The sequence below is a fragment of the Staurois parvus genome, unplaced genomic scaffold, assembly GCF_062004578.1.
Source record: "Staurois parvus isolate SC_StPar_1 unplaced genomic scaffold, SC_StPar_1.0 ptg002469l, whole genome shotgun sequence".
Taxonomy (NCBI): Eukaryota; Metazoa; Chordata; class Amphibia; order Anura; family Ranidae; genus Staurois; species Staurois parvus.
In genome coordinates, this window is record NW_028320265.1 from 153,136 (window position 1) to 178,293 (window position 25,158).

A 25,158-nucleotide genomic window follows, 5' to 3' on the forward strand; every position below is an offset into this window, starting at 1 on the left:
TTGGAGGGGGGATGTAATGGGGGGGGGGTGGGGTAATTGGGGCTGTGATGGGGGGTTATACTATTGGAGGGGGGTAATGTGGGCTGTGAGGGGGGTTATAGTATTGGAGGGGGGTAATGGGGGTTGTGAGGGGGTTATACTATTGGAGGGGGGTAATGTGGGCTGTGAGGGGGGGTTATACTATTGGAGGGGGGTAATTGGGGCTGTGAGGGGAGGTTATAGTATTGGAGGGGGGTAATGGAGGTTGTGAGGGGGGGGTTATACTATTGGAGAGGGGGGGTAATGTGGGCTGTGAGGGGGGGTTATACTATTGGGGGAGGGGTAATGGGGGATGTAAGGGGAATAAACTATTGGAGGAGGGATGGAGGGGGATGGGGGATGTGAGGGGGGGTTATACTATTGGGGGGGGGGGTAATGGGGGCTGGGGGTATACTATTGGAGGGGGAGTAATTGGGGCTGTGAGGGGGGAGTTATACTATTGGAGGGGGGTAATGTGGGGGGGAATAAACTATTGGAGGGGGGATAGTGGGGCTGTGAGGGGGGGTTATACTATTGGAGGGGGCTATGAGGGGGGATTATACTATTGGAGGGGGAGTAATTGGGGCTGTGGGGAGATTTTACTATTGGAGGGGGGGGTTAATGGGGGCTGTTATACTATTGGAGGGGGGTAGTGAGGGCTGTGAAGGGGGGGTTATATTATTTGGGGGGGGTATAATATCTGTGACGTGTCTGTGCACTATATAACACAGTATAGGCTCGCACAGGAATCCATCTTTATCATCTGTTTGTCTGTATAATCGGTCCCGCTGTGTGCGGAACCATGCTCACCTCTCTCTGTTCCCGCACGGAGCGGAAGTACCGCTTCTCTCACCGGAAGTGTTGCGGAACCATCCTGTCCTCTCACTATTCCCGTCCGGAACGGAAGCGTTCTTGCTCCTCCCGGAAGTGTCGCTAAGCGGAGCCTGAAGCCGGGAGTTGCCACGTCTGAGAAGAGGAGAGCCGCCAGCATGGTGAGTACACCGACCTGTCACCTACCTACCAACCCCCACCTCTCCTCTGCTCAATGTCCCCGGCCCACCCTCGTGTCCTGTGGAGATGGTGATTGGTTGAATCCCTCTGGCACAGCATGGCTTCCCAATGTTTTTTTATTTTAATTTGTAAGGAAGACGTTTCTTGCTGCTGTTTGCAGCCAATCATTCCTGCTCTCCTTTGCATCCCTGGGCTGTAGAGATGACAGGTGGAGGCTGATTGGTTGTTGGTTTCCATGGCTCTGGGGTCCTGTGTGTGAGTCTGGGCACCGCTTCACCTCGCAGGATCTTCCGAACCGCGTTGGTGACACAACGTGACCCCAAGATCTGTGTACAAGTGTTGGTGTCTTCTGTGGATCTCCGGTACGGGCCCTTTGTGTCATAGGGGCCCCTCGCTGCCTCATCCATATAATATAGTCACCTATTGGCTGGTTAGTGGCCCCATCTCTGGCTCAGCAGGCAGGAAGTGACCCGGTAAACACACATGTTGTCCCGTGATGTATGCCTTTTACCCTTTCCTGCCTGCTGAGGTGTGGGGGGGAAGGGCAGAACGTCCCCATCATATGGTCACATGATCAGGAGCCTGTCCTGCTGATTTCCTATCATAATCTGAGACCGGGAGCTGGCTGTGACAGCTCAGTCCCTGCACCAGGAGCGCACTCCCAGCACACAAACATTGGCCACTTTGGACGCATATGTGCGGCGCCTTGTGATCAGCCAGAGGTTAAAGATCCTGAAAGTGCAGAACAATACCCATCAACCGAAGTCCTGAGTGGTGTCAGCCCTGCCCTCTGCCTTTTGTCAGACTGGGGTTGATTTGCTAAAGGGGAATAGTCTGTGCAGGCTGCAGCTTTCACCCCCCCCTTCCAGTCCGGACGCTTTCACCCCCCCCCCTTCCAGTCCGGACGCTTTCACCCCCCCCTTCCAGTCCGGACGCTTTCACCCCCCCCTTCCAGTCCGGACGCTTTCACCCCCCCCCCCCCCTTCCAGTCCGGACGCTTTCACCCCCCCCCCCCTTCCAGTCCGGACGCTTTCACCCCCCCCCCCCCTTCCAGTCCGGACGCTTTCACCCCCCCCCCCCTTCCAGTCCGGACGCTTTCACCCCCCCCCCCCTTCCATTCCGGACGCTTTCACCCCCCCCCCCCCTTCCAGTCCGGACGCTTTCACCCCCCCCCCCCCTTCCAGTCCGGACGCTTTCACCCCCCCCCCCCCCCCTTCCAGTCCGGACGCTTTCACCCCCCCCCCCCCTTCCAGTCCGGACGCTTTCACCCCCCCCCCCCTTCCAGTCCGGACGCTTTCACCCCCCCCCCCCTTCCAGTCCGGACGCTTTCACCCCCCCCCCTTCCAGTCCGGACGCTTTCACCCCCCCCCCTTCCAGTCCGGACGCTTTCACCCCCCCCCCTTCCAGTCCGAAGCTTTCACCCCCCCCCCCTTCCAGTCCGGACGCTTTCACCCCCCCCCCTTCCAGTCCGGACGCTTTCACCCCCCCCCCTTCCAGTCCGGACGCTTTCACCCCCCCCCCTTCCAGTCCGGACGCTTTCACCCCCCCCCCTTCCAGTCCGGACGCTTTCACCCCCCCCCCTTCCAGTCCGGACGCTTTCACCCCCCCCCCTTCCAGTCCGGACGCTTTCACCCCCCCCCCCTTCCAGTCCGGACGCTTTCACCCCCCCCCCCCTTCCAGTCCGGACGCTTTCACCCCCCCCCCCCCCCTTCCAGTCCGGACGCTTTCACCCCCCCCCCCTTCCAGTCCGGACGCTTTCACCCCCCCCCCCCTTCCAGTCCGGACGCTTTCACCCCCCCCCCCTTCCAGTCCGGACGCTTTCACCCCCCCCCCCTTCCAGTCCGGACGCTTTCACCCCCCCCCCCCTTCCAGTCCGGACGCTTTCACCCCCCCCCCCTTCCAGTCCGGACGCTTTCACCCCCCCCCCCCCTTCAGTCCGGACGCTTTCACCCCCCCCCTTCCAGTCCGGACGCTTTCACCCCCCCCCCCCCTTCCAGTCCGGACGCTTTCACCCCCCCCCCCTTCCAGTCCGGACGCTTTCAGCCCCCCCCCTTCCAGTCCGGACGCTTTCAGCCCCCCCCCTTCCAGTCCGGACGCTTTCACCCCCCCCCCCTTCCAGTCCGGACGCTTTCACCCCCCCCCCCCCCCCTCCAGTCCGGACGCTTTCACCCCCCCCCCCTTCCAGTCCGGACGCTTTCACCCCCCCCCCCCTTCCAGTCCGGACGCTTTCACCCCCCCCCCTTCCAGTCCGGACGCTTTCACCCCCCCCCCTTCCAGTCCGGACGCTTTCACCCCCCCCCCCCCTTCCAGTCCGGACGCTTTCACCCCCCCCCCCCTTCCAGTCCGGACGCTTTCACCCCCCCCCCCCTTCCAGTCCGGACGCTTTCACCTCCTTGTGGTTGATCAGAACCGCCATTCCACGTCTTTAGTTATGGTACTAAATTGGCACATGTATGGCAAGCTTTAAGCCGGCCATAGACGGTTCAAATCTCAGCTGGTTCAGCAGGAACTGGCCTAGAGGCGAAACATGTATGGGCACGCTGAATGTAACCTAGTTGAATGATCAACTTGGGTACAACCAGCCTGCCAGATTTTACATGCGATTTTTGCCACTAGCAATATTTAATGTGTTCTCCCAGCAGGATGGCTCCAACCCCCCCCCCCCCCCCCCCCTCCGCCAGGAGGGATTCCCCTGTCAACACCGACTGTGTTGATGGGGGAATCTAGCAAATTACTTTTGTTGCAAGAAATTAGCATTGTCTATGGCTTGCCTTTAGGGCTCATGTACACTGCAACTGATAAACTCCCGTTTAGGAGCTGTTCTGCGTTTTTTTTCCAGCAGCCCCTGAACTCTCCCTAATGTTCTCCTATGTGTCCGTGTACACATCTTCGCTTACAGGCATTTGCGTTTACAGTCATTTTTTTTTTTTAACAAAACAAACTTGCGTTCAAGAGTAGATTTTATCAGCGTTTCAAATGTAAAACACTTGTAAACGCGTCTAAATGTGGCAAATCGCATTTATAAGAATTTGCGTTTGAAACATTTTTTGAACTCTTCCAGTTCCTGATGCTGTCCAGAGCCTCTTTTCATCATAAAAAATGCATGCAAAGCGTTTTCAAGGTACTCAGATGGACAAAACACTGAACACAGGATGTTCCTGCCAAGCTTGTCACACATTATAATGGCCAATTCACACCTCAGACCTCTCCCACCCTTGGAAACAAAAGATATGTTAATGACCATTCACACCTCAGACCTCTCCCACCCTTGGAAACAAAAGATATGTTAATGACCATTCACACCTCAGACCTCTCCCACCCTTGGAAAGAAAAGATGTTAATGAACATCACACCTCAGACGTCTCCCACCCTCGGAAACAAAATATATGTTACTGACCAATTCAGACCTCTCCCACCCTTGGAAACAAAAGATATATTAATAACCATTCACACCTCAGACCTCTCCCACCCTCGGAAACAAAATATATGTTACTGACCAATTCAGACTTCTCCCACCCTTGGAAACAAAAGATATATTAATAACCATTCACACCTCAGACCTCTCCCACCCTTGGAAACAAAATATATGTTACTGACTAATTCAGACCTCTCCCACCCTTGGAAACGAAAGATATATTAATAACCATTCACACCTCAGACCTCTCCCACCCTTGGAAACAAAATATATGTTACTGACCAATTCAGACCTCTCCCACCCTTGGAAACAAAAGATATATTAATAACCATTCACACCTCAGACCTCTCCCACCCTTGGAAACAAAAGATTTGTTAATGACCATTCACACCTCAAATTCCTCATGAGGACCCCCTGCCAGGTGGCCTTAATGACTCCCTCCACCAGACACCTTTCCCACCCTTGGAAACAAAAGAAATGTTAATGAGCAACTCACACCTAAGCTAATCTCCACACATACTGCTGTCTCTGCTTCTACTCTCTCTATTTCTCTGAAAAGTCTGAAATAGTTCATAATTTACCACTTTTCAGTGCATTCTGGGCATTTGGGGGTTCTCCCGTGCTCATCTTTAAAAAAAACGCTTCTAAATGCAAACGCGGCTAAACAGACGTTTTTTTAACCTACGTTTTCCAGCAGTCAGTTTCCATTGTTGAAGTGTCCCGTGTACATGGGGCCTTAGAGTTCATTGATCAGGTGAGTATGGTGTGTGTGGTGTACACAGGTCCTTATCTGGAAGCGGTGTAATGAATGGAATCAAAGCTGACCTATTACTCAGTGCCGTGGATGCAATCTCTCCATGTTCATGGAAGGCTGACGGTGCTTTTCTTTCTTCGCAGGTCTCTGTAATAAACACCGTGGACACCTCACACGAGGATATGATTGTAAGTAGTAAATCCGACATTTGATCTCTAATATTTGTCTTTCGCTGAGTTGTGGTGTTAGGTGAAGATTGCGAAGGATCCCGGGTTCATGTGACAGTCCTGCAGTGCGGTGGGAGCTGACCGGACACCTTCACCCGTGGCGTGTGTACACGTGTAATGACGTATTCAGACAATGGCCGCCTTATCTCTTACAGAGCAGATTGCTTCTAATGGATTTGTGGCCGTCGCTTTCAGCGATCATCGCATGGGCTTGTTGTGCCTTTTATTCTGGTTCCTTTGGCACTCCAGGTATGAGGAGGAACAAGACAAATGAGTGCAGGGAGGCAAGGCTTGTTGGGTTCATCAACACAGCTAATGCGTTTATTATTTATTTCAGGTACTTATATATCGCCGTCAATGTACGCAGCACTTTACATATATATTGTACATTCACATCAGTCCCTAACCCTCAAGGGGCGTACAATCTAAGGTCCCTAACCCTCGAGGGGCGTACAATCTAAGGTCCCTAACCCCCAAGGGGCGTACAATCTAAGGTCCCTAACCCTCGAGGGGCGTACAATCTAAGGTCCCTAACCCTCAAGTGGCGTACAGTCTAAGGTCCCTAACCCCCAAGGGGCGTACAATCTAAGGTCCCTAACCCTCAGGGGCGTACAATCTAAGGTCCCTAACCCTCAAGGGGCGTACAATCTAAGGTCCCTAACCCTCGAGGGACGTACAATCTAAGGTCCCTACCCTCGAGGGGCGTACAATCTAAGGTCCCTAACCCTCGAGGGGCGTACAATCTAAGGTCCCTAACCCTCGAGGGGCGTACAATCTAAGGTCCCTAACCCTCGAGGGGCGTACAATCTAAGGTCCCTAACCCTCGAGGGGCGTACAATCTAAGGTCCCTAACCCTCGAGGGGCGTACAATCTAAGGTCCCTAACCCTCGAGGGGCGTACAATCTAAGGTCCCTAACCCTCGAGGGGGGTACAATCTAAGGTCCCTAACCCTCGAGGGGGGTACAATCTAAGGTCCCTAACCCTCGAGGGGGGTACAATCTAAGGTCCCCAACCCTCGAGGGGCGTACAATCTAAGGTCCCCAACCCTCGAGGGGCGTACAATCTAAGGTCCCCAACCCTCGAGGGGCGTACAATCTAAGGTCCCCAACCCTCGAGGGGCGTACAATCTAAGGTCCCCAACCCTCGAGGGGCGTACAATCTAAGGTCCCCAACCCTCGAGGGGCGTACAATCTAAGGTCCCCAACCCTCGAGGGGCGTACAATCTAAGGTCCCCAACCCTCGAGGGGCGTACAATCTAAGGTCCCCAACCCTCGAGGGGCGTACAATCTAAGGTCCCCAACCCTCGAGGGGCGTACAATCTAAGGTCCCTAACCCTCGAGGGGCGTACAATCTAAGGTCCCTAACTCACATTCATACATACACATACTAGGAACAATTTAGACAGGATCCAATTCACCTACCAGCATGTCTTTGGAGTGTGGGGAGGAAACCGGAGTACCCGGAGAAAACCCATGCAGGCACAGGGAGAACATGCAAACTCCAGGCAGGTGATGCCGTGGTTGGGATTCGAACCAACGACCCGACTACTGCCAGGCGGAACTGCTAACCACTTAGCCGCTGTGCTGCCCACACAGCAATTTAAAAGCTGCTTTTAGGGGCACCTGTTGTGTTTTCTTTTTTTTTTCCTCTGTTTTGGTTTTCTTTTCTTCCTCCCTCTATGTCAGTTACATAGTTAGTCTGGCTGAAAAAAGACAAAAGTCCATCCAGTTCAACCATTAAAAGAAAAAAAAGTTATAATCCTCCACCCACAGCAAAAAAATCCCAGCAAATCACGATCCAATTTGCTCCTGCAGGGAAAAATAATTCCTTCCTGATCCCCCGAGAGGCAATCGGATATTCCCTGGATCAACTTTCCCTATAAATGTTATATCCAGTTATATTCTGTGTATCCAAGAAAGAATCCAGGACTTTCCTACAGCAATCCACTGAGCCGGCCACAACCAACTCATGTGTCAAGGCTTGACAAATGTACTTTGATTCTAATGCAGGCCATACATGGTTCGAATCCCGAATTATTTTCCGTCCGAAAATCGAAAAACGTTCGCTCGGTAATCCGATGGTCCATCAATGATTTCGAAAATTGGCCGACCGAGTCATAAAGTTCACCCCATATAACAGGCAAAACTTCTGTTCCTTCCGGGTCACGGCTCATGGCGCATATTCTTTTAGGAGAAACGATCGTACGATTTGACCATCGAGTCAAAAATTGGTCGTTTTTCATGAATTTTCCAACATGCCCGATCACCGAAAAAGGGGAGGGACCACAAAAATCAGCCGGTGCCATTGACCCCACCAACAGAGCGAAAATTGGCCGGTTATTGTTAAGTTGAAATTCGACCGATATTTCTTCCAAAAATCAGACCTATGTATGGCTGGCCTAAGAGCCAGCAAAAAAAGTAAGGAGCCAGGTTTTTTTTTTTTTTAAGCTGGGAGTGGGTTGTCAGGCCCGGGGCAAAGCAGCTTTTGGGGTGACAAGAACGTGCATTGACGTCAGTGGGACGCGGTTGTGAAGTTAGTAGGAAGCTGCGTGTGAACCCAGGATGCAATTTCTAGTCCCAAGGCGACCTGGCACCTGGAATTTGTTGAAACTTGGCCTATGTGTCCATGCACAATTGCCCCCATAGCAACTGCATCCATGGGCCGGGCGCGCGCGGTGACGTCAGTGGGCCGGGCGCGCGCGTTGACGTCAGTGGGCCGTGGCGCGCGTTGACGTCAGTGGGCCGTGGCGCGCGTTGACGTCAGTGGGCCGTGGCGCGCGTTGACGTCAGTGGGCCGTGGCGCGCGTTGACGTCAGTGGGCCGTGGCGCGCGTTGACGTCAGTGGGCCGTGGCGCGCGTTGACGTCAGTGGGCCGTGGCGCGCGTTGGCGTCAGTGGGCCGGGCGCGCGTTGGCGTCAGTGGGCCGGGCGCGCATTGGCGTCAGTGGGCCGGGCGCGCGTTGGCGTCAGTGGGAGGGGCGCGCGCGTTGACGTCAGTGGGAGGGGCGCGCGCGTTGACGTCAGTGGGAGGGGCGCGCGCGTTGACGTCAGTGGGAGGGGAGCGCGCGTTGACGTCAGTGGGAGGGGAGCGCGCGTTGACGTCAGTGGGAGGGGAGCGCGCGTTGACGTCAGTGGGAGGGGAGCGCGCGTTGACGTCAGTGGGAGGGGAGCGCCCGTTGACGTCAGTGGGAGGGGAGCGCCCGTTGACGTCTGTGGGAGGGGAGCGCCCGTTGACGTCTGTGGGAGGGGAGCGCCCGTTGACGTCTGTGGGAGGGGAGCGCCCGTTGACGTCTGTGGGAGGGGAGCGCCCGTTGACGTCTGTGGGATGAAAAGGTGCGTTGACGTCTGTAGGATGAAAAGGTGCGTTGACGTCAGTGGGAAGCCGTGTATGAACCCAGGATGCAATTTCTAGTTGCCAAGGTGACCTGGCACCTGGGATTTGTTGAACCTTGGCCTATGTGTTCATGCACACATAGGCGTTTAGAGGCAGAAAAACAAAACCCATTGGCTCCTCCTGCTGCTGTCAATCACAGCCAGGGGAGGGGAGGGGGGGGGCAAACCACTGTCTGTGGCTGCACAGAGCCAGCTTAGGAGTTTGCACGCACAAGTGCCCCCATAGCAAGCGGTTTGCCATGGAGGCAGGGGGGAGGGGCCAGGAGCGCCTGCGAGGCACTCAAGAAGAGTCACACAGAGCAGGTAAGTATAACATGTTTGTTATTTTTAAATCTGTCGGATCCCATTGCAGCCGATGCTGAGCTCCGGGGGATTGAAAGCTCTTCTTCCCCTTCTTTTCGTTGGAGCTTCAAAGACAGTTCAGAGCGATTCCAATCGCTTTGTCACCACTTTGACCAATCAGAATCGCCGTGAATGTTTCACAAATGTCGGTAACGCAGCAGATCCCCTCATTCGACCTAATGGCAGTATATTTGATATTATTCTATAAAGATGAAGAAGATCTTTCAGAATCTGTGTTCCTTTTATCTCGTTATTCAGCACGATGCGCAGATGGATTACTATGGGACGCGCCTGGCCACATGCTCCTCTGACAGATCGGTGAAGATCTTTGACGTGAAGAATGGAGGACAGATCCTAATCGCTGATCTCAGGGGGTGAGAAAGAGACAATGAAGGGCATTTCGGTTATGAGGATATTAAAGAGCGATTTCAGCCAAACGCCCAAATGATTCAACAAATGTGTATGAATCCTTTACGTATGTAAGCAATGCGCATTTCAATTATGAGGGGTTCCCACCATCTCTGTGCTGAGTTCCCGGGTCTGCACACCTGCCGTGCCCATTATGAGGGGTTCCCACCACCCCTTTGCTGAGTTCCTGGGTTTGCACACCCACTGTGCCCATTATGAGGGGTTCCCACCATCTCTGTGCTGAGTTCCCGGGTCTGCACACCCGCTGTGCCCATTATGAGGGGTTCCCACCATCCCTGTACTGAGTTCCCGGGTCTGCACATCCGCTGTGCCCATTATGAGGGGTTCCCACCATCCCTGTACTGAGTTCCGGGGTCTGCACACCCGCTGTGCCCATTATGAGGGGTTCCCACCATCCCTGTGCTGAGTTCCCAGGTCTGCACACCCGCTGTGCCCATTATAAGGGGTTCCCACCATCTCTGCGCTGGGTTCCCTGGTCTGTACACCCGCTGTGCCCATTATGAGGGATTCCCACCATCTCTGTGCTGAGTTCCCGTGTTTATACACCCGCTGTGGCCATTATGAGGGGTTCCCACCATCCCTGTGCTGAGTTCCCGTGTTTATACACCCGCTGTGCCCATTATGAGGGGTTCCCACCATCCCTGTGCTGAGCTCCAGGGTCTGTACACCCGCTGTGCCCATTATGAGGGGTTCACACCATCTCTGTGCTGAGTTCCCAGGTCTGCACACCCGCTGTGCCCATTATGAGGGGTTCCCACCATCCCTGTGCTGAGTTCCCGTGTTTATACACCCGCTGTGCCCATTATGAGGGGTTCCCACCATCCCTGTGCTGAGTTCCCGTGTTTATACACCCGCTGTGGCCATTATGAGGGATTCCCACCATCTCTGCTTGATTCTATATTATATTCTGTGGAATGTAACAGGAGGGTGAGATCATGCACAGTTTGGTCAGGAACGGAATCTGGAACTATGACAAGATGATCTCACTACTGGAGTCTCCTAGACAAAAGATTCCAACTGTTCATTCAAACTCCGTCATTAACTGAAATATCTACCGGGCTGACCCTTTAAAGTGGCTGTAAAGGTTCAAATTAAAACAAAAAAATAACAAACATGTAATGTGTAATGTGTAACATGCTCTGTGTAATGGTTTTGCACAGAGCAGCCCCAATCCTTCTTTATTCGGGTCCCCCCCTGCCAGCGCTCCATGCTCCCTCTCTGAGTCCCACCATAGAAAGCTGTCTGCTGTGGGGGCACTCTTGTGCTCGTTCTCAAGGCACCTCCTGTGTGCCATAAAGTCTGTGTCTGCTCCCTCAATGGCCAATGGTTTCCACTGGTGTGTCTCAGCCAATGAGGAGGCAGAGACCCGGGAGAGCTTTTGCTCTTGTGCACATTGCTGGATCAGGCTCAGGTGATTATAAGGGGAGGGGGGAGCTGCACACTGAAGATTTTTTTTTTTTTACCTTCATGCATAGAATGTATGAAGGTAAAAAAACTTCAGCCTTTAGAACCACTTTAATATAAGGTGCCCTCATAGGTAACCTACATCCCATATTTCACTGATGCAGATCTCAGAAGTGTGATTATGTATTTCAGGCATGAAGGGCCAGTTTGGCAGGTGGCCTGGGCTCACCCAATGTACGGGAACATCCTGGCGTCCTGCTCCTACGACAGAAAAGTCATCATATGGAAAGAGGAAAACGGCACCTGGGAGAAGACGTACGAGTACACCGGCCACGATTCGTCAGGTATTTCCTTCCCACACAATGAAAACGCTGTTTCACTTTCAGTCCTAGAGAGCGAAGACCCAGCAAAACAAGGTCCGGTCAAAACCAGGTCCAATCTATATCCCTTCCCTACTGTGACTGGAGTGACCTTGGGTGGGGGGGGCCCATGGAATCCAACTCACTTTGGAGAGGTGGGGAGACCCCTGTCTCAGCTCCCCATATCCCTATTATGTGTAAGTCACCCTGTGCCTGTTAGGGGTACAGGGTGATCTGTCCTACTATTGTGTAGACATGTATAGGAGATAGGTGGGGGGTTGTTGATTGTTTGGTGTTATATGGCTCCATCCCATTGTTCTATTGTGTGTCTGGCTTGGGAGCAAACTATTATGGGATGCATGTGTATTGGCTTGGTGGGGGGGTGTCTCCAGCAGCCCTCCCTCCTGATGGGACTGTCTGTTGGTGTGTTTCTTGTTACTAAAGGTAGATTTCCCCACCCTGTGTCATTATGCAGGGAGGGGGGATTGTTCCCTTGAGCGTATATATCTTGTATCTGTGTTCAGATAAAGTAGTCTACTTCCTGGTTTACTTCAAGTCTGGTGCCGTCTAGTCTTGTATGGTCAGCGGTGGTGTCTGTGGTCGGTGTTCGGACGGGGAAGCGGTATTCTAACGGAAGTACCCAAGTGCAGTCTGGGGTCGGTCCCGTTACACCTACCCTATCGAAGACTGAAAAAATAAAAAAGTTTTACCTTTTTTAGATACACTTAAAAATGATAAATGTATTCCATCTGAGTCAAGTAAGGGGTCTTCTTTTTATCTTCGCGAGTCGTTTGTGATAAAATAGTTTGCTGGTGAATGGATCACGGCTTGTAATGTTCCCTTTTCTCCCGTCCAGTGAACTCTGTGTGTTGGGCCCCCCATGACTTTGGACTGTTGTTGGCTTGCGGCAGTTCAGATGGCGCCATATCCCTCCTCACCTATACAGGGGACGGCCCTTGGGATGTCAAAAAGATCAGCAATGCGCACACGGTAAGGGCCAGAAGTATCTGGTTTCTCATGGAACGGTCTGTATGGTCGTATGTCGGTGAGAGCTTTGCACACTTCGAAGAGCAGCTGCTAAAAAAGGGTTAAATGATGGGTTTCCAGTCAGCCCTGAATATTGAAAATGAACTGAACTGTCCAAGCTCTGCCCAAAGAAAGGCAGACAGAGTGCAAATGACTGGAAGCCAGTATTGCCTGTGATCTGCCTGCAGCTGATCTTTCCCCATTGCCATGCCTTTTTCTGAAGTATGCCTCCTTGTGAAGGTGGCCATCTTGGTAAAGGCAGGGCTTTTCTTCCTCATGTCAGAGCTTCCAGCAAGGAGAATAGTGCGCAGCACAGTAGTGACATCACCAAATCTCATTCCTGAAATGATCAGCAGCAGTTCATTATTTCTCACAGTCCAGAGATACAGAACAGAAGTGCCTAGGCACCCTCACATACCACGAAGTGCAAAACAAGGAAGAATTCGAAGCTAAAAGGTGCATTTTTCTTAGTAACGTTTAGGCATAATTAACCCCTTGACGCCGAGCGCATGCAAATATGCGGCTTCTCAGCGTCTGGGGCTTGATGCCGAGCAGCCGCATATTGCGTGCCGTTAGAAAATACATATGTGCTAAGAGCGCGCACCCTGCACGCTCACCGCACATATGTCCGTGACTCACGGAAAGATCCCGATCTCCCCTTGCGATCGGAACCTTTTCCGATCATGTGACGGCGAATCACTACGGTCACATGATCCTAAAACCCCGCCTCCTGGCTTCTGAAGCTCTTAAAGGGCTGGGAGGCGCCGACACCAAGAGGTTGTAAAGCTATTCTACCCATAAAGCTGAAAAACCTTCTGTGTTCTGCTCCCACCTCCAGCCCCTTTAATACTTGCCTGATCTTGATCCAGCTCTGTGCACAAGAGCAGCGGCTCTCTCTGCTCTCTCCCTCCTCATTGGCTCAGAGACAGCAGCAGGAGCTATTGGCTCCTGCTGCTGTCAATCACAACCAGTTGGGGGGGGGCAGGGCTGAGTCTCGCTCTTTGTGTCAATGGATACACAGAGCGGCTCAGGAACGAGCATGCGCGAGTGCAAGTGGCTTGCTGTGGGAACACTCAGCATGGGTGAGGAGCCAGGAGCGCTGGCGGAGGACCCGAGAAAGAGGATGGAGACTGCTCTGTGCAAAGCCATTGCACAGAGCAGGAGAGTATGAGATGTTTGTTCTTTAAAAAAAAAAAATCTTCACTTTTTTCATTCTGTTTCTCTGTAACTGAAATCCTGTGTGGCAAAGATGGGTATTCATTATTTTGGGCTGCATTGGTCAATAAGAAATAATCTCTTCTGGAGATACATTGTACTTCATGCAGGTTCTCTTGGTTTGTGATCCTCCATAGATCGGGTGTAATGCCGTGAGCTGGGCTCCCTCTGTGGTCCCCGGCAGTCTGGTGGATCAGCCATCTGGACCGAGGCCCAATTACGTCAAGAGATTTGTCTCCGGGGGCTGCGACAACCTGGTAAAGATCTGGAGGTAGGTCTTGGCCACCTTAACTTTTTTTTTTAAATATAAATAAACAGCGCAAACATAGACCTCTATATCAAATCAATATATAAAGTGCAAACATATATAGAAAATTATATTACCGTATTTGCCGGCGTATAAGACGACCCCCCTACTTTTCCTGCTAAAATGTAGTGTTTGGGCTATACTCGCCGTATAAGACTACCCCTCTTCCAATGCACACCAGTGGGAGGAATAGTGTCCCATCATTGGTATCAGTGGGAGGAATAGTGCCCCATCATTGGTGTCAGTGGGAGGAATAGTGCCCCATCATTGGTGTCAGTGGGAGGAATAGTGCCCCATCATTGGTGTCAGTGGGAGGAATAGTGCCCCATCATTGGTGTCAGTGGGAGGAATAGTGCCCCATCATTGGTGTCAGTGGGAGGAATAGTGCCCCATCATTGGTGTCAGTGGGAGGAATAGTGCCCCATCATTGGTGTCAGTGGAAGGAATAGTGCCCCATCATTGGTATCAGTGGGAGGAATAGTGCCCCATCATTGGTGTCAGTGGGAGGAATAGTGCCCCATCATTGGTATCAGTGGGAGGAATAGTGCCCCATCATTGGTGTCAGTGGGAGGAATAGTGCCCCATCATTGGTGTCAGTGGGGGGAATAGTGCCCCATCATTGGTGTCAGTGGGAGGAATAGTGCCCCATCATTGGTGTCAGTGGGAGGAATAGTGCCCCATCATTGGTGTCAGTGGGAGGAATAGTGCCCATCATTGGTATCAGTGGGAGGAATAGTGCCCCATCATTGATGTCAGTGGGAGGAATAGTGCCCCATCATTGGTATCAGTGGGAGGAATAGTGCCCCATCATTGATGTCAGTGGGAGGAATAGTGCCTCATCATTGGTGTCAGTGGGGGGAATAGTGCCCCATCATTGGTTTCAGTGGGAGGAATAGTGCCCCATCATTGGTGTCAGTGGGAGGAATAGTGCCCCATCATTGGTGTCAGTGGGAGGAATAGTGCCCCATCATTGGTATCAGTGGGAGGAATAGTGCCCCATCATTGGTATCAGTGGGAGGAATAGTGCCCCATCATTGGTATCAGTGGGAGGAATAGTGCCCCATCATTGGTATCAGTGGGAGGAATAGTGTCCCATCATTGGTATCAGTGGGAGGAATAGTGCCCCATCATTGATGTCAGTGGGAGGAATGGTGTCCCATCGTTGGTGTCAGTGAGGGGTGGAATAGTGCCCCATCATTGGTGTCAGTGGGGGGTGGAATAGTGCCCCATCATTGGTGTCAGTGGGGGGTGGAATAGTGCCCCATCGTTGGTGTCAGTGGGGGGGAGGAATAGTGCCCCATCATTGGTGTCAGTGGGAGGAATAGTGCCCCATCGTTGGTATCAGTGGGAGGAATAGTGCCCCATCATTGGTATCAGTGACACCAATGATGGGGCACTATTCCTCCCACTGAGACTTGCTGACCCTGTTCTCGTATGGTGCTGCTGCAGCCAGCATATGTGGTTGCAGCAGCACCTCTACACAGAACACTTACCTGCTGCTCCGGCACTCAATTTTCGCGGGGCCGCTCGGCTCCGCCCCCTCGCCGGTGATTGGCCGCCTGTGTGCCTTTCCTGAGCTACAGTTCTGGCGGCCAATCACCGGTGAGGAGGCGGAGCCGAGCAGCCGCACGAACATCCAGTGGCCGAACTGAAGGAGACGCCGCGCTTCCTGGACCGGATCGTCGTGGGACTGGATCCAGGTAAGAGACATCAGCCCCTGCAAACCCCTGTACTTAATGCCGCAGCCCCCCTAACATGTGTACCGGCGTATAAGACGACCCCCGACTTTTGAGAAGATTTTCAAGGGTCAAAAAGTCATCTTATACGCCGGCAAATACGGTAATAGTGAAAGTCCATCATGATAATAGACAACAAAAGTTCATAAATCTCAAAAAATTCGTGCAAAAAGATCAAAAATTCTTCTAATGCAAAGAAAAACTCATTTAATAAAGAACGTTTTTTCGTAATATGTAGGCAATTTTTAATTTATATTTTTTGTCCCACTAAGGATATGTATTAATATATATTTTGTTGCTGGGAGTAAATCAAGTAGTGATGGGAATATTTTAAAAAGGTTTTTAAGTTGTGTAGGTATATGCCTCGTTTGTAAAGGACTCTCACCTCACACAACAGGAGGAGTGGTTTTTGATAATCCTGGGGATGTGTCTTGACCAATTGTAACAGAGGGGTGGGTCCCTGTTGGATATTTAACCGTTTCAATACCGTGTGATTTTACACCTTCCTGCCCAGGCCATTTTTCAGGTTTCAGCGCTCTCACACTTTGAATGACAATTGCGCGGTCATACAACACTGTACCCAAACTAAAATTTTATCATTTTCTTCACACAACTAGAGCTTTCTTTTGGTGGTATTTAATCACCGCTGGGGTTTTTATTTTTTGCTAAATTAACAAAAAAAGACCAAAAATTTTGAAAACAAAACACATTTTTCTTTGTTTCTGTTATAAAAGTTTACAAATAAATAATTGTTCTTCATAAATTTAGGCTGAGATGTATTCTGCTACATGTCTTTGGTGAAAATAACCCAAATTAGGATGTATTTTTTAGTTTGTAGGAAAGTTATAGAGTTCACAAACTATGGTATAGATCTGAATATTGATCAATCCTGAAGTACTGACAGCCAATCTAATTTCTTGAGGTCCAAGAATGTCAGAACAGTACAGATATCCCCCAAATGTCAGAACAGTACAGATATCCCCCAAATGTCAGAACAGGACAGATATCCCCCAAATGTCAGAACAGTACAGATATCCCCCAAATGTCAGGACAGTACAGATATCCCCCAAATGTCAGGACAGTACAGATATCCCCCAAATGTCAGAACAGTACAGATATCCCCCAAATGTCAGAACAGTACAGATATCCCCAAATGACCCCTTTTTACAGAGTAGACAGTCCGACGTACCTCATAAGAGGCATGGCAAGTTTTTTGAAGTTGTATTTTTTTGTCATAATTTTTTGGAAAATGAAAAAATTAAAAAAATTATTTTCACTATTTTTTTTTTTTTACATACTGTCACCAGTGCAGTACAGCGTCATATAACTGGCATGGCGGTGAACAGGGACACTGACTGGTGACAGTATGGGGAAAAAAAAAAAAAAAAAAATTATTTATATATATATATATATATATATATATATATATATATATATATATATATATATATATAAATTTTTTTTTTTTTTTTTTTTTGGTCATAGTAAAATATGAAAAAAAATCTTTAAAAAAATGTAATAAAAAATTTAATATAATAAAATAAAAAAAAAAATATATATATATATTTTTATTATATTAAATTTTTTATTACATTTTTTTAAAGATTTTTTTTCATATTTTACTATGACCAAAGTAGTACAATGTTACCATAGTAACATTGTACTACTTTGGGGAAGTGATCAGTATTTTTTTTTTTTTTTACACAGTCTGCTTATAGCAAAGAATTACTTTGCTATAAGCAAGCATTTAGCTGAATGAAATCGATTCATTCAGCTTTTTTTTTTTTTTTTTTTTTTTTTTGTGCTTAGCTGTGATTTGGTGACAGCTAATCACACGACATGTGCATGTGATTAGCTGTGACCATTCACAGCTAGGTACTAGTATACAATGGATGGCATCATGAATGAAGCCATCCATTGTATACAACTATCATGTGACCTGCTGTGATTGGTCACAGCAGGTCACATGGTACCAGCTACGGGAGTCGGTACTCGGATCTGTCATCGGCCGTGTCCGAGGTGCACGGCCGGTGACAGATCGCGCTGCTGCGCCGCTCTGCATTAGCGCAAATTGCGCATGTGCGGGAGCACGCCAAATGGCGTGCACCCGGAATACAGGAGCGCATTTGAAGCCGCCAAACGGCCATTGGCCGGGCGGCTAATGGTTAAGGGAGCTTCAGACAGGAAATGGACGTCTTGAGAACGCCCGATGGGAGGGGCGAAACGCGTCGACGCATTTCCGGTCTTTACCCCGTACGTCTGACGTCACTTCCGGTGAGTGGAGCGCACGCTGAGCGGTGCGTTCCAGCGGCCATCTTTTGGGATCTGTGCATGTTTGGTCTCTGTGGAGCTTCTGCTGTATCCTGGAGCTGTGATGTGAGATTCCTGAGGAGGTTGTCTGACATTCATTGTCCATCTGGAAGAAGCTGGTCCTAATAAATATGCCTTTTTAAAGTGATTTAAATGTGAGTGGCCTTAATCCTTGATTTTATTTAAAAACGGTATTTTGCAATATCACACTATCTGAGATTTTTCTCTCCCCGGTTGTATGGTGGAGCCTATACTGAAGGTGAGGATTCCTATAGAGTGGATACGAAAGAGGGTTTAGGATCCCATAAAAATTCCTAAAAGGCGTTTCATTCACCTAAATCTGGTGAGTGCATTGGATGTTGGTTTGCACGGGTGGAAGGGGGACGTTTTCTTTGCATTAGAAGAATTTTTGATCTTTTTGCACAAATTTTTTGAGATTTATGAACTTTTGTTGTCTATTATCATGATGGACTTTCACTACTAATATAATTTTCTATATATGTTTGCACTTTATATATTGATTTGATATAGAGGTCTATGTTTGCGCTGTTTATTTATATTTATCACATTTTGTGTTCATCACATTGCACAGCAGCAGGATAGATCCTGTAGTAGTGTTTTTTCACTTGGCGCGGGAAGAATTTTTAGTTTTTTAACTTTTTTTTTTGTTTTGTTTTTTAAAGTTTATTTTGTTTTTTTAAAACTAAAATCTCACTGCAGATGAATGCAGGAAAACGATTCAGAGCCTGCTTTGAGACCTTCTTTTCCTGCATTGGCGCAGCCTGCCAACAGCAAGCTTGGGGCCTATAGAGCTACAGAAGCATTTATTACTGTAAGGCCACGCGCTGCTGTTTAAATTCCGGGATTCCATTGCTCAACACGGAGTGACGGATCATAGCCGGCTTTTGTAGGGATGGCTGAATGTACCCTCTGCTGCTTGGACTGTACATTTTATATAACATCCTTCTTTCTCTAGGGAGGAGGATGGTCAGTGGAAGGAGGATCAGAAACTGGAGGCACACAGTGATTGGGTACGGGATGTGGCTTGGGCTCCCTCCATTGGTCTTCCCACAAGCACAATCGCCAGCTGCTCGCAGGTAAAACCACCAACCAATCTATATCTGTGTGTAAATGTCCCCCGCTCCAATCAGGTGCACAGACTCTCCGGGGCCCGCCTTCTCCACCTGCAGACAGACAAATGCATAAGCCACACTCTGATGTGGGTTTTTTAATTTTTTTTGGTTTTTTTGCCGGGCTGCAACAAGCTTTATTGGCTCCAGATAGGTGAGACAGACACTCTCTCCCTTGTAAGATGTGACTCCATCCCCACTGAAGTGTCTCAACCCATAGGTGTAGTCATAGGTCAGCCATTTTTACATATTTATTTCAGGTACTTGTATAGCGCCATCAATTTACATATATGTGCTGATCACATGAACCTCTCCCAAGAAAAAAACAAGAAAAACTCTAGCAGCAATACACACTAAACTGAGCATGTGCAGCTTTTCCCCCAAGCTCTGTGCTATTAGAAAAATATTGGAGACAGTAGAAGAAAAGGAGGATTTGGCCTACCTAATCGGTGGTTATCCCCTCTTCAGTCCATCATGAATGCTGCTGCCAGACTCATCATCTTACTAACCGTTCTGTATCTGCCATCCCTCTCTGCCAATCCCTCCACTGGCCTCCACTGTGTCCTCCACCCCTCTCTACCAATCCCTCCACTGGCCTCCACTGTGTCCTCCACCCCTCTCTACCAATCCCTCCACTGGCCTCCACTCAGTGTCCTCCACCCCTCTCTACCAATCCCTCCACTGGCCTCCACTGTGTCCTCCATTCCTCTATGCCAATCCCTCCACTCAGTGTCCTCCACTCCTCCACCCCTCTCTGCCAATCCCTCCACTCGGTGTCCTCCACCCCTCTCTGCCAATCCCTCCACTCAGTGTCCTCCACCCCTCTCTGCCAATCCCTCCACTGGCCTCCACTGTGTCCTCCACCCCTCTCTACCAATCCCTCCACTGGCCTCCACTGTGTCCTCCATTCCTCTATGCCAGTCCCTCCACTCAGTGTCCTCCACTCCTCCACCCCTCTCTGCCAATCCCTCCACTCAGTGTCCTCCACCCCTCTCTGCCAATCTCTCCACATATAAAGCCATTTATAACTCCGCCCCCAATTACATCACCAATCTTGTCTCCAAACATGACCCAAACTGTCCTCTCCGCTCCTCCCACGACCTTCTGCTCTCTAGATCCCTTGTCTCCTCCTTCCATGCTCATCTCCAGGACTTCTCCAGCGCCTCCCCCATCCTCTGGAACGCTCTACCCCAATCTAATCAGCCTATCGCCTACTCTGCCTAATTTTAGGCGATCTCTAAAAACCTCTCTTCAGGGAAGCCTATCCCGCCCTCAGCTAATAATGGAATCTTCTATTCCTCCTACCAGTCCATCCCCCACAGTTATTACCTTTTGTACCACTAGCCCCTCCCTCCTAGATTGTAAGCTCCCAGGATCAGGGCCCTCCTATCCCTCTTGTATTGAACTGTATTGTTGCTGTATTGTCTCCCGTTATATTGTAAAGCGCTGAGCAAACTGTTGGCGCCATAAATCCTGTATAATAATAATAATAATATATATTGTACATTCACATCAGTCCCTAACCCTCAAGGGGCGTACAATCTAAGGGCCCTAACCCTCAAGGGTGTACAATCTAAGGGCCCTAACCCTCAAGGGTGTACAATCTAAGGGCCCTAACCCTCAAGGAGCGTACAATCTAAGGTCCCTAACCCTCAAGGGTGTACAATCTAAGGTCCCTAACCCTCAAGGGGCGTACGATCTAAGGTCCCTAACCCTCAAGGGGTGTACGATCTAAGGTCCCTAACCCTCAAGGGGCGTACAGTCTAAGGTCCCTAACCCTCAAGGGGCGTACAGTCTAAGGTCCCTAACCCTCAAGGGGCGTACAGTCTAAGGTCCCTAACCCTCAAGGGGCGTACAGTCTAAGGTCCCTAACCCTCAAGGGGCGTACAGTCTAAGGTCCCTAACCCTCAAGGGGCGTACAGTCTAAGGTCCCTAACCCTCAAGGGGCGTACAATCTAAGGTCCCCAACCCTCAAGGGGCGTACAATCTAAGGTCCCTAACCCTCAAGGGGCGTACAATCTAAGGTCCCTAACCCTCAAGGGGCGTACAATCTAAGGTCCCTAACCCTCAAGGGGCGTACAATCTAAGGTCCCCAACCCTCAAGGGGCGTACAATCTAAGGTCCCCAACCCTCAAGGGGCGTACAATCTAAGGTCCCTAACCCTCAAGGGGCGTACAGTCTAAGGTCCCTAACCCTCAAGGGGCGTACAGTCTAAGGTCCCTAACCCTCAAGGGGCGTACAATCTAAGATCCCTAACCCTCAAGGGGCGTACAATCTAAGGTCCCTAACTCACATTCGTACATACACATACTAGGGACAATTTAAACAGGATTCAATTAACCTGCCAGCATGTCTTTGAAGTGTTTGGAGGAAATCGGAGTAAACCCACGCAGGCACAGGGAGAACATGCAAACTCCAGGCAGGTGGTTGGGATTCGAACCAACGACCCGAGTACATATTAACTGACTCCCCTAACAAGTGTCGCTGTATCTTCCTTCCAGGATGGCAGAGTTTACATCTGGACTTGTGACGAACCCGCCACCAGCAGCTGGAACCCCAAGTTGTTGCACAAATTCAGTGATGTGGTCTGGCACGTGAGCTGGTCCATCACCGCCAATATCCTGGCTGTGTCTGGGGGAGATAACAAGGTGGGTACCCAGGTCCCTGGCACACAGAGTGCCCAAAACACTCAAAGCTGATCAAGTATGTAAATGGATGTACAAAGTGGATACATTATGGAGGATTCATGGTGGAAACCATTCAATAGTCTCACAAAGTATATTTTTATAGCCAGGGAACATGCAGAAGCTACTGTATTTTTCGCTCCATAAGATGCACTTTTTTTCCCCCAAAAAATGGGGGGAAATGTCTGTGTGTCTTATGGAGCGGCCGGCCCGGTTTTCCCCCCGTCGCCGCCGCCATGTTAGAATACCGCGCCGGCCGCTTGGCTCTTCTGTTGCACAAGAGAGGAGGAGTCCGAGTCAGCAGTGCAGCAGACTTTTAAAATACAGCCACTTACCTGTCCCTCGGTCCAGAGGTGTCCTCACCACCGCTGGTTTCACCGGCCGTCTTCTTTCCCTGGCGCCGTCATCTTTAGTGCGGGCACCCGGCTGTGACAGCTTGAGGCTTCACAGCCAGGTGCCCACTGCGCATGCGTGTGCTTACTGCCAAGCCGGCTCTGTGTGTCTATAAGACACACACAGCCCGGCTCAGCTTCGCTCCCTTCTTCTTCACTGGCTCTGATTGACAGCAGTGGGATCCAATGGCTTCCGCTGTTGTGTTTCAGCCAGTGAGAAGTGGGAGCGCAGAGAGATCCTCTGCTCTTGTGTACAGCTCTGGATCCAGATCAGATTCAGGTAAGTATGGGGGAGGGGAGAGCTGCATACAGAAGGCTTTTTCTTTATATGCATAGAATGCATGAAAGTAAAAAAACCTGCCTTTACAACCGCATAACCACTTTAAAGAGGACCTGTACTGTTCTAGCTATGCCCAAGAAAAGAAGATAAAAAACCTGGTCACCTGTGTGCTCTCAGTAGAGGCAGGACTTTGTTTCCTCATGTCAGAGCTGGCCCCCTGATGATTGGGGAACTGGGGGGGGTAATGGTGATGCAGCAGGAGATGTGGAGGAAGCACAGATCCGCAGAATGGATACAGCAGAAGCAGGGAGATCCTTGCACTGCAGGTCTTCAGGTACAGCTTCCTCTCCAGCAAAGGGAACAGTGAGCAGCACAATCATGACGTCACCAAAATCTGGTGAAACTGGCAGTTTGAGGCAGCCGTTTCAGGTTTCTCCAGCTCTGGTCATGTGACTAAAACCTTTTGGCATTTAGTCATGTGATCTCCGAAGGGAAGGGATTCAAGTCCAGAATAACTACTCTTCCTTTTCTGGAGATCTTGTGATCACATGGGGGGGGGGGCATATAGTTCCAGCTTTCCATCCTGGATTCTCTTTATTGAAAGCGTTATCCTCCTTTGTTTTTAGGTGACTCTGTGGAAGGAGTCCGTGGACGGCCAATGGGCTTGTATCAGCGACGTTAACAAGGGACAAGGAGCAGTGTCTGCCGTGACAGACGGACAACAGAACGAGCAGTGACGACCGCTCAGATGATCAATTTCTACTTCCTTTCGATGACCCCGTAGGACGATTTTTTTTTTTTATCGGAGGTTCTGAATCCCACCAGGACAATCTGCACATACTTGTCATTACCGCCTGCCCTGTCCTATGGAACTGCAGCGCCTTCATGTGGCCTCGTGAAGGAATACAGAACTTTACCGCCAAGCAGTTTTTTTTTTCCCCTCCAGAATGTTCTGCTTCCAGGGCAGTTAAAAGCTAATCAGTTATTACTTGTGACACCGGCCACCTTGATGCCTGTCAATTCTCACCTATTAGAATACGTGAGGCAAAATTTTCTATTTTCTCCACAGAGCACTCAAAGTCTGGCAGCCAGTGTTGGCGTTGCGGCAGCCATTTTGTTGGCTTTATTCATGGTTCTCTGAGGATACCAGAGAACTGCTTGGCCTCAGTCCCACCAATAACCTTCGCCAACTCAAACAATGGCAGCTGTACCACCTATGGTGGCAGATGACCAGAATTAAAGAGAGGACGGAACATTCGGGGGCAAATGCTTTAAAAAAAAAAGTGCCTGTGAAAGAAAACTTGCATCAGGAAAGGGCAACCTCAGCACTCCAGCCATGGTAAAACTACAAATCCCATCATCCCTCTGCCTATGGGAGTCATACCTGTGGCTGTCATTCTTGCAATGTCTCATCGGATTTGTAGTTCCATGGCGGCTGAAGCGCTGAGATTTCCTTACCCCCCCCCCCTCCCCCCGGTTCAGGTGTCCCCAGATGCATCATGGGTGGCTTTTTTGCACACGCCTGAATCTCACAGGGACCCAGTTATATCAATACCATGACTTGTATTCTGCGACCTCTGAGGAGTTTCTATTCAAAATAAAATCTGTTGTGGAGAAAATAAAACCTTCCCTCTCAGTTCTCCTTGTAAGAACAGTGGAAATTTTTCGCCATGTTGTTTACTTTGCAGGAGAAACTTTTTTTATGTTTAATTATTAAATAAAATTAGCCGAAATAAAATTATTGATTTAATAAATTATGTTTTTTTTTTTTTTGTCGGTAACTTTGTCCAAATGGAAAAGCCGGGATATAATGAAGGGAATTTACAAAGAATGCAGCGGACAGAATCTGGAGCGGCTGTGTCCAGGAACCAGTCAGCTTCTCTCTTCATTATGTTCTTTGAAGCTTTTAAAGATAGAAGCTGATTGGTTGCCATGAAGATCTGCTGTAATTTGATGAATTCACCTTTTGTATGTTTTATTTACAACAAACGCGCATCCCGTGCACCCTGCAGATCCCGTGCACCCTGCAGATCCCGTGCACCCTGCAGATCCCGTGCACCCTGCAGATCCCGTGCACCCTGCAGATCCCGTGCACCCTGCAGATCCCGGGCACCCTGCAGATCCCGGGCATCCCGTGCACCCCATACATCCCGCGCACCCCGGACGTTCCGTACGCCCCGCGCACCCCGGACGTTCCGTACGCCCCGCGCACCCCGGACGTTCCGTACGCCCCGCGCACCCCGGACGTTCCGTACGCCCCGCGCACCCCGGACGTTCCGTACGCCCCGCGCACCCCGGACGTTCCGTACGCCCCGCGCACCCCGGACGTTCCGTACGCCCCGCGCACCCCGGACGTTCCGTACGCCCCGCGCACCCCGCACGTTCCGTACGCACCCCGCACGTTCCGCGCACCCCGCGCACCCCGCACGTTCCGCGCACCCCGCACGTTCCGTACACCCCGCGCACCCCGCACGTTCCGTACACCCCGCGCACCCCGCACGTTCCGTACACCCCGCGCACCCCGCACGTTCCGTACACCCCGCGCACCCCGCACGTTCCGTACACCCCGCGCACCCCGCACGTTCCGTACACCCCGCGCACCCCGCACGTTCCGTACACCCCGCGCACCCCGCACGTTCCGTACACCCCGCGCACCCCGCACGTTCCGTACACCCCGCGCACCCTGCAGATCCTGCACATCCAGTACACCCCGCGCACCCTGCAGATC

General features: G+C 50.6%; 1 protein-coding gene across 1 annotated transcript; it reads left to right on the forward strand.

Annotated features, from left to right (window-relative positions):
* The first annotated feature begins 894 nt into the window (after nucleotides 1–894).
* SEC13 (SEC13 homolog, nuclear pore and COPII component) lies at nucleotides 895–24,184 on the forward strand. The gene is made up of 9 exons (XM_089666018.1): nucleotides 895–1,010; nucleotides 5,342–5,386; nucleotides 9,417–9,532; nucleotides 11,184–11,335; nucleotides 12,207–12,340; nucleotides 13,729–13,862; nucleotides 18,921–19,041; nucleotides 21,576–21,722; nucleotides 23,057–24,184. Exons 1-9 carry the CDS (start codon nucleotides 1,008–1,010, stop codon nucleotides 23,165–23,167), a joined length of 963 nt encoding a protein of 320 aa, XP_089522144.1. The 5' UTR covers nucleotides 895–1,007; the 3' UTR covers nucleotides 23,168–24,184.
* Nucleotides 24,185–25,158: the final 974 nt, after the last annotated feature.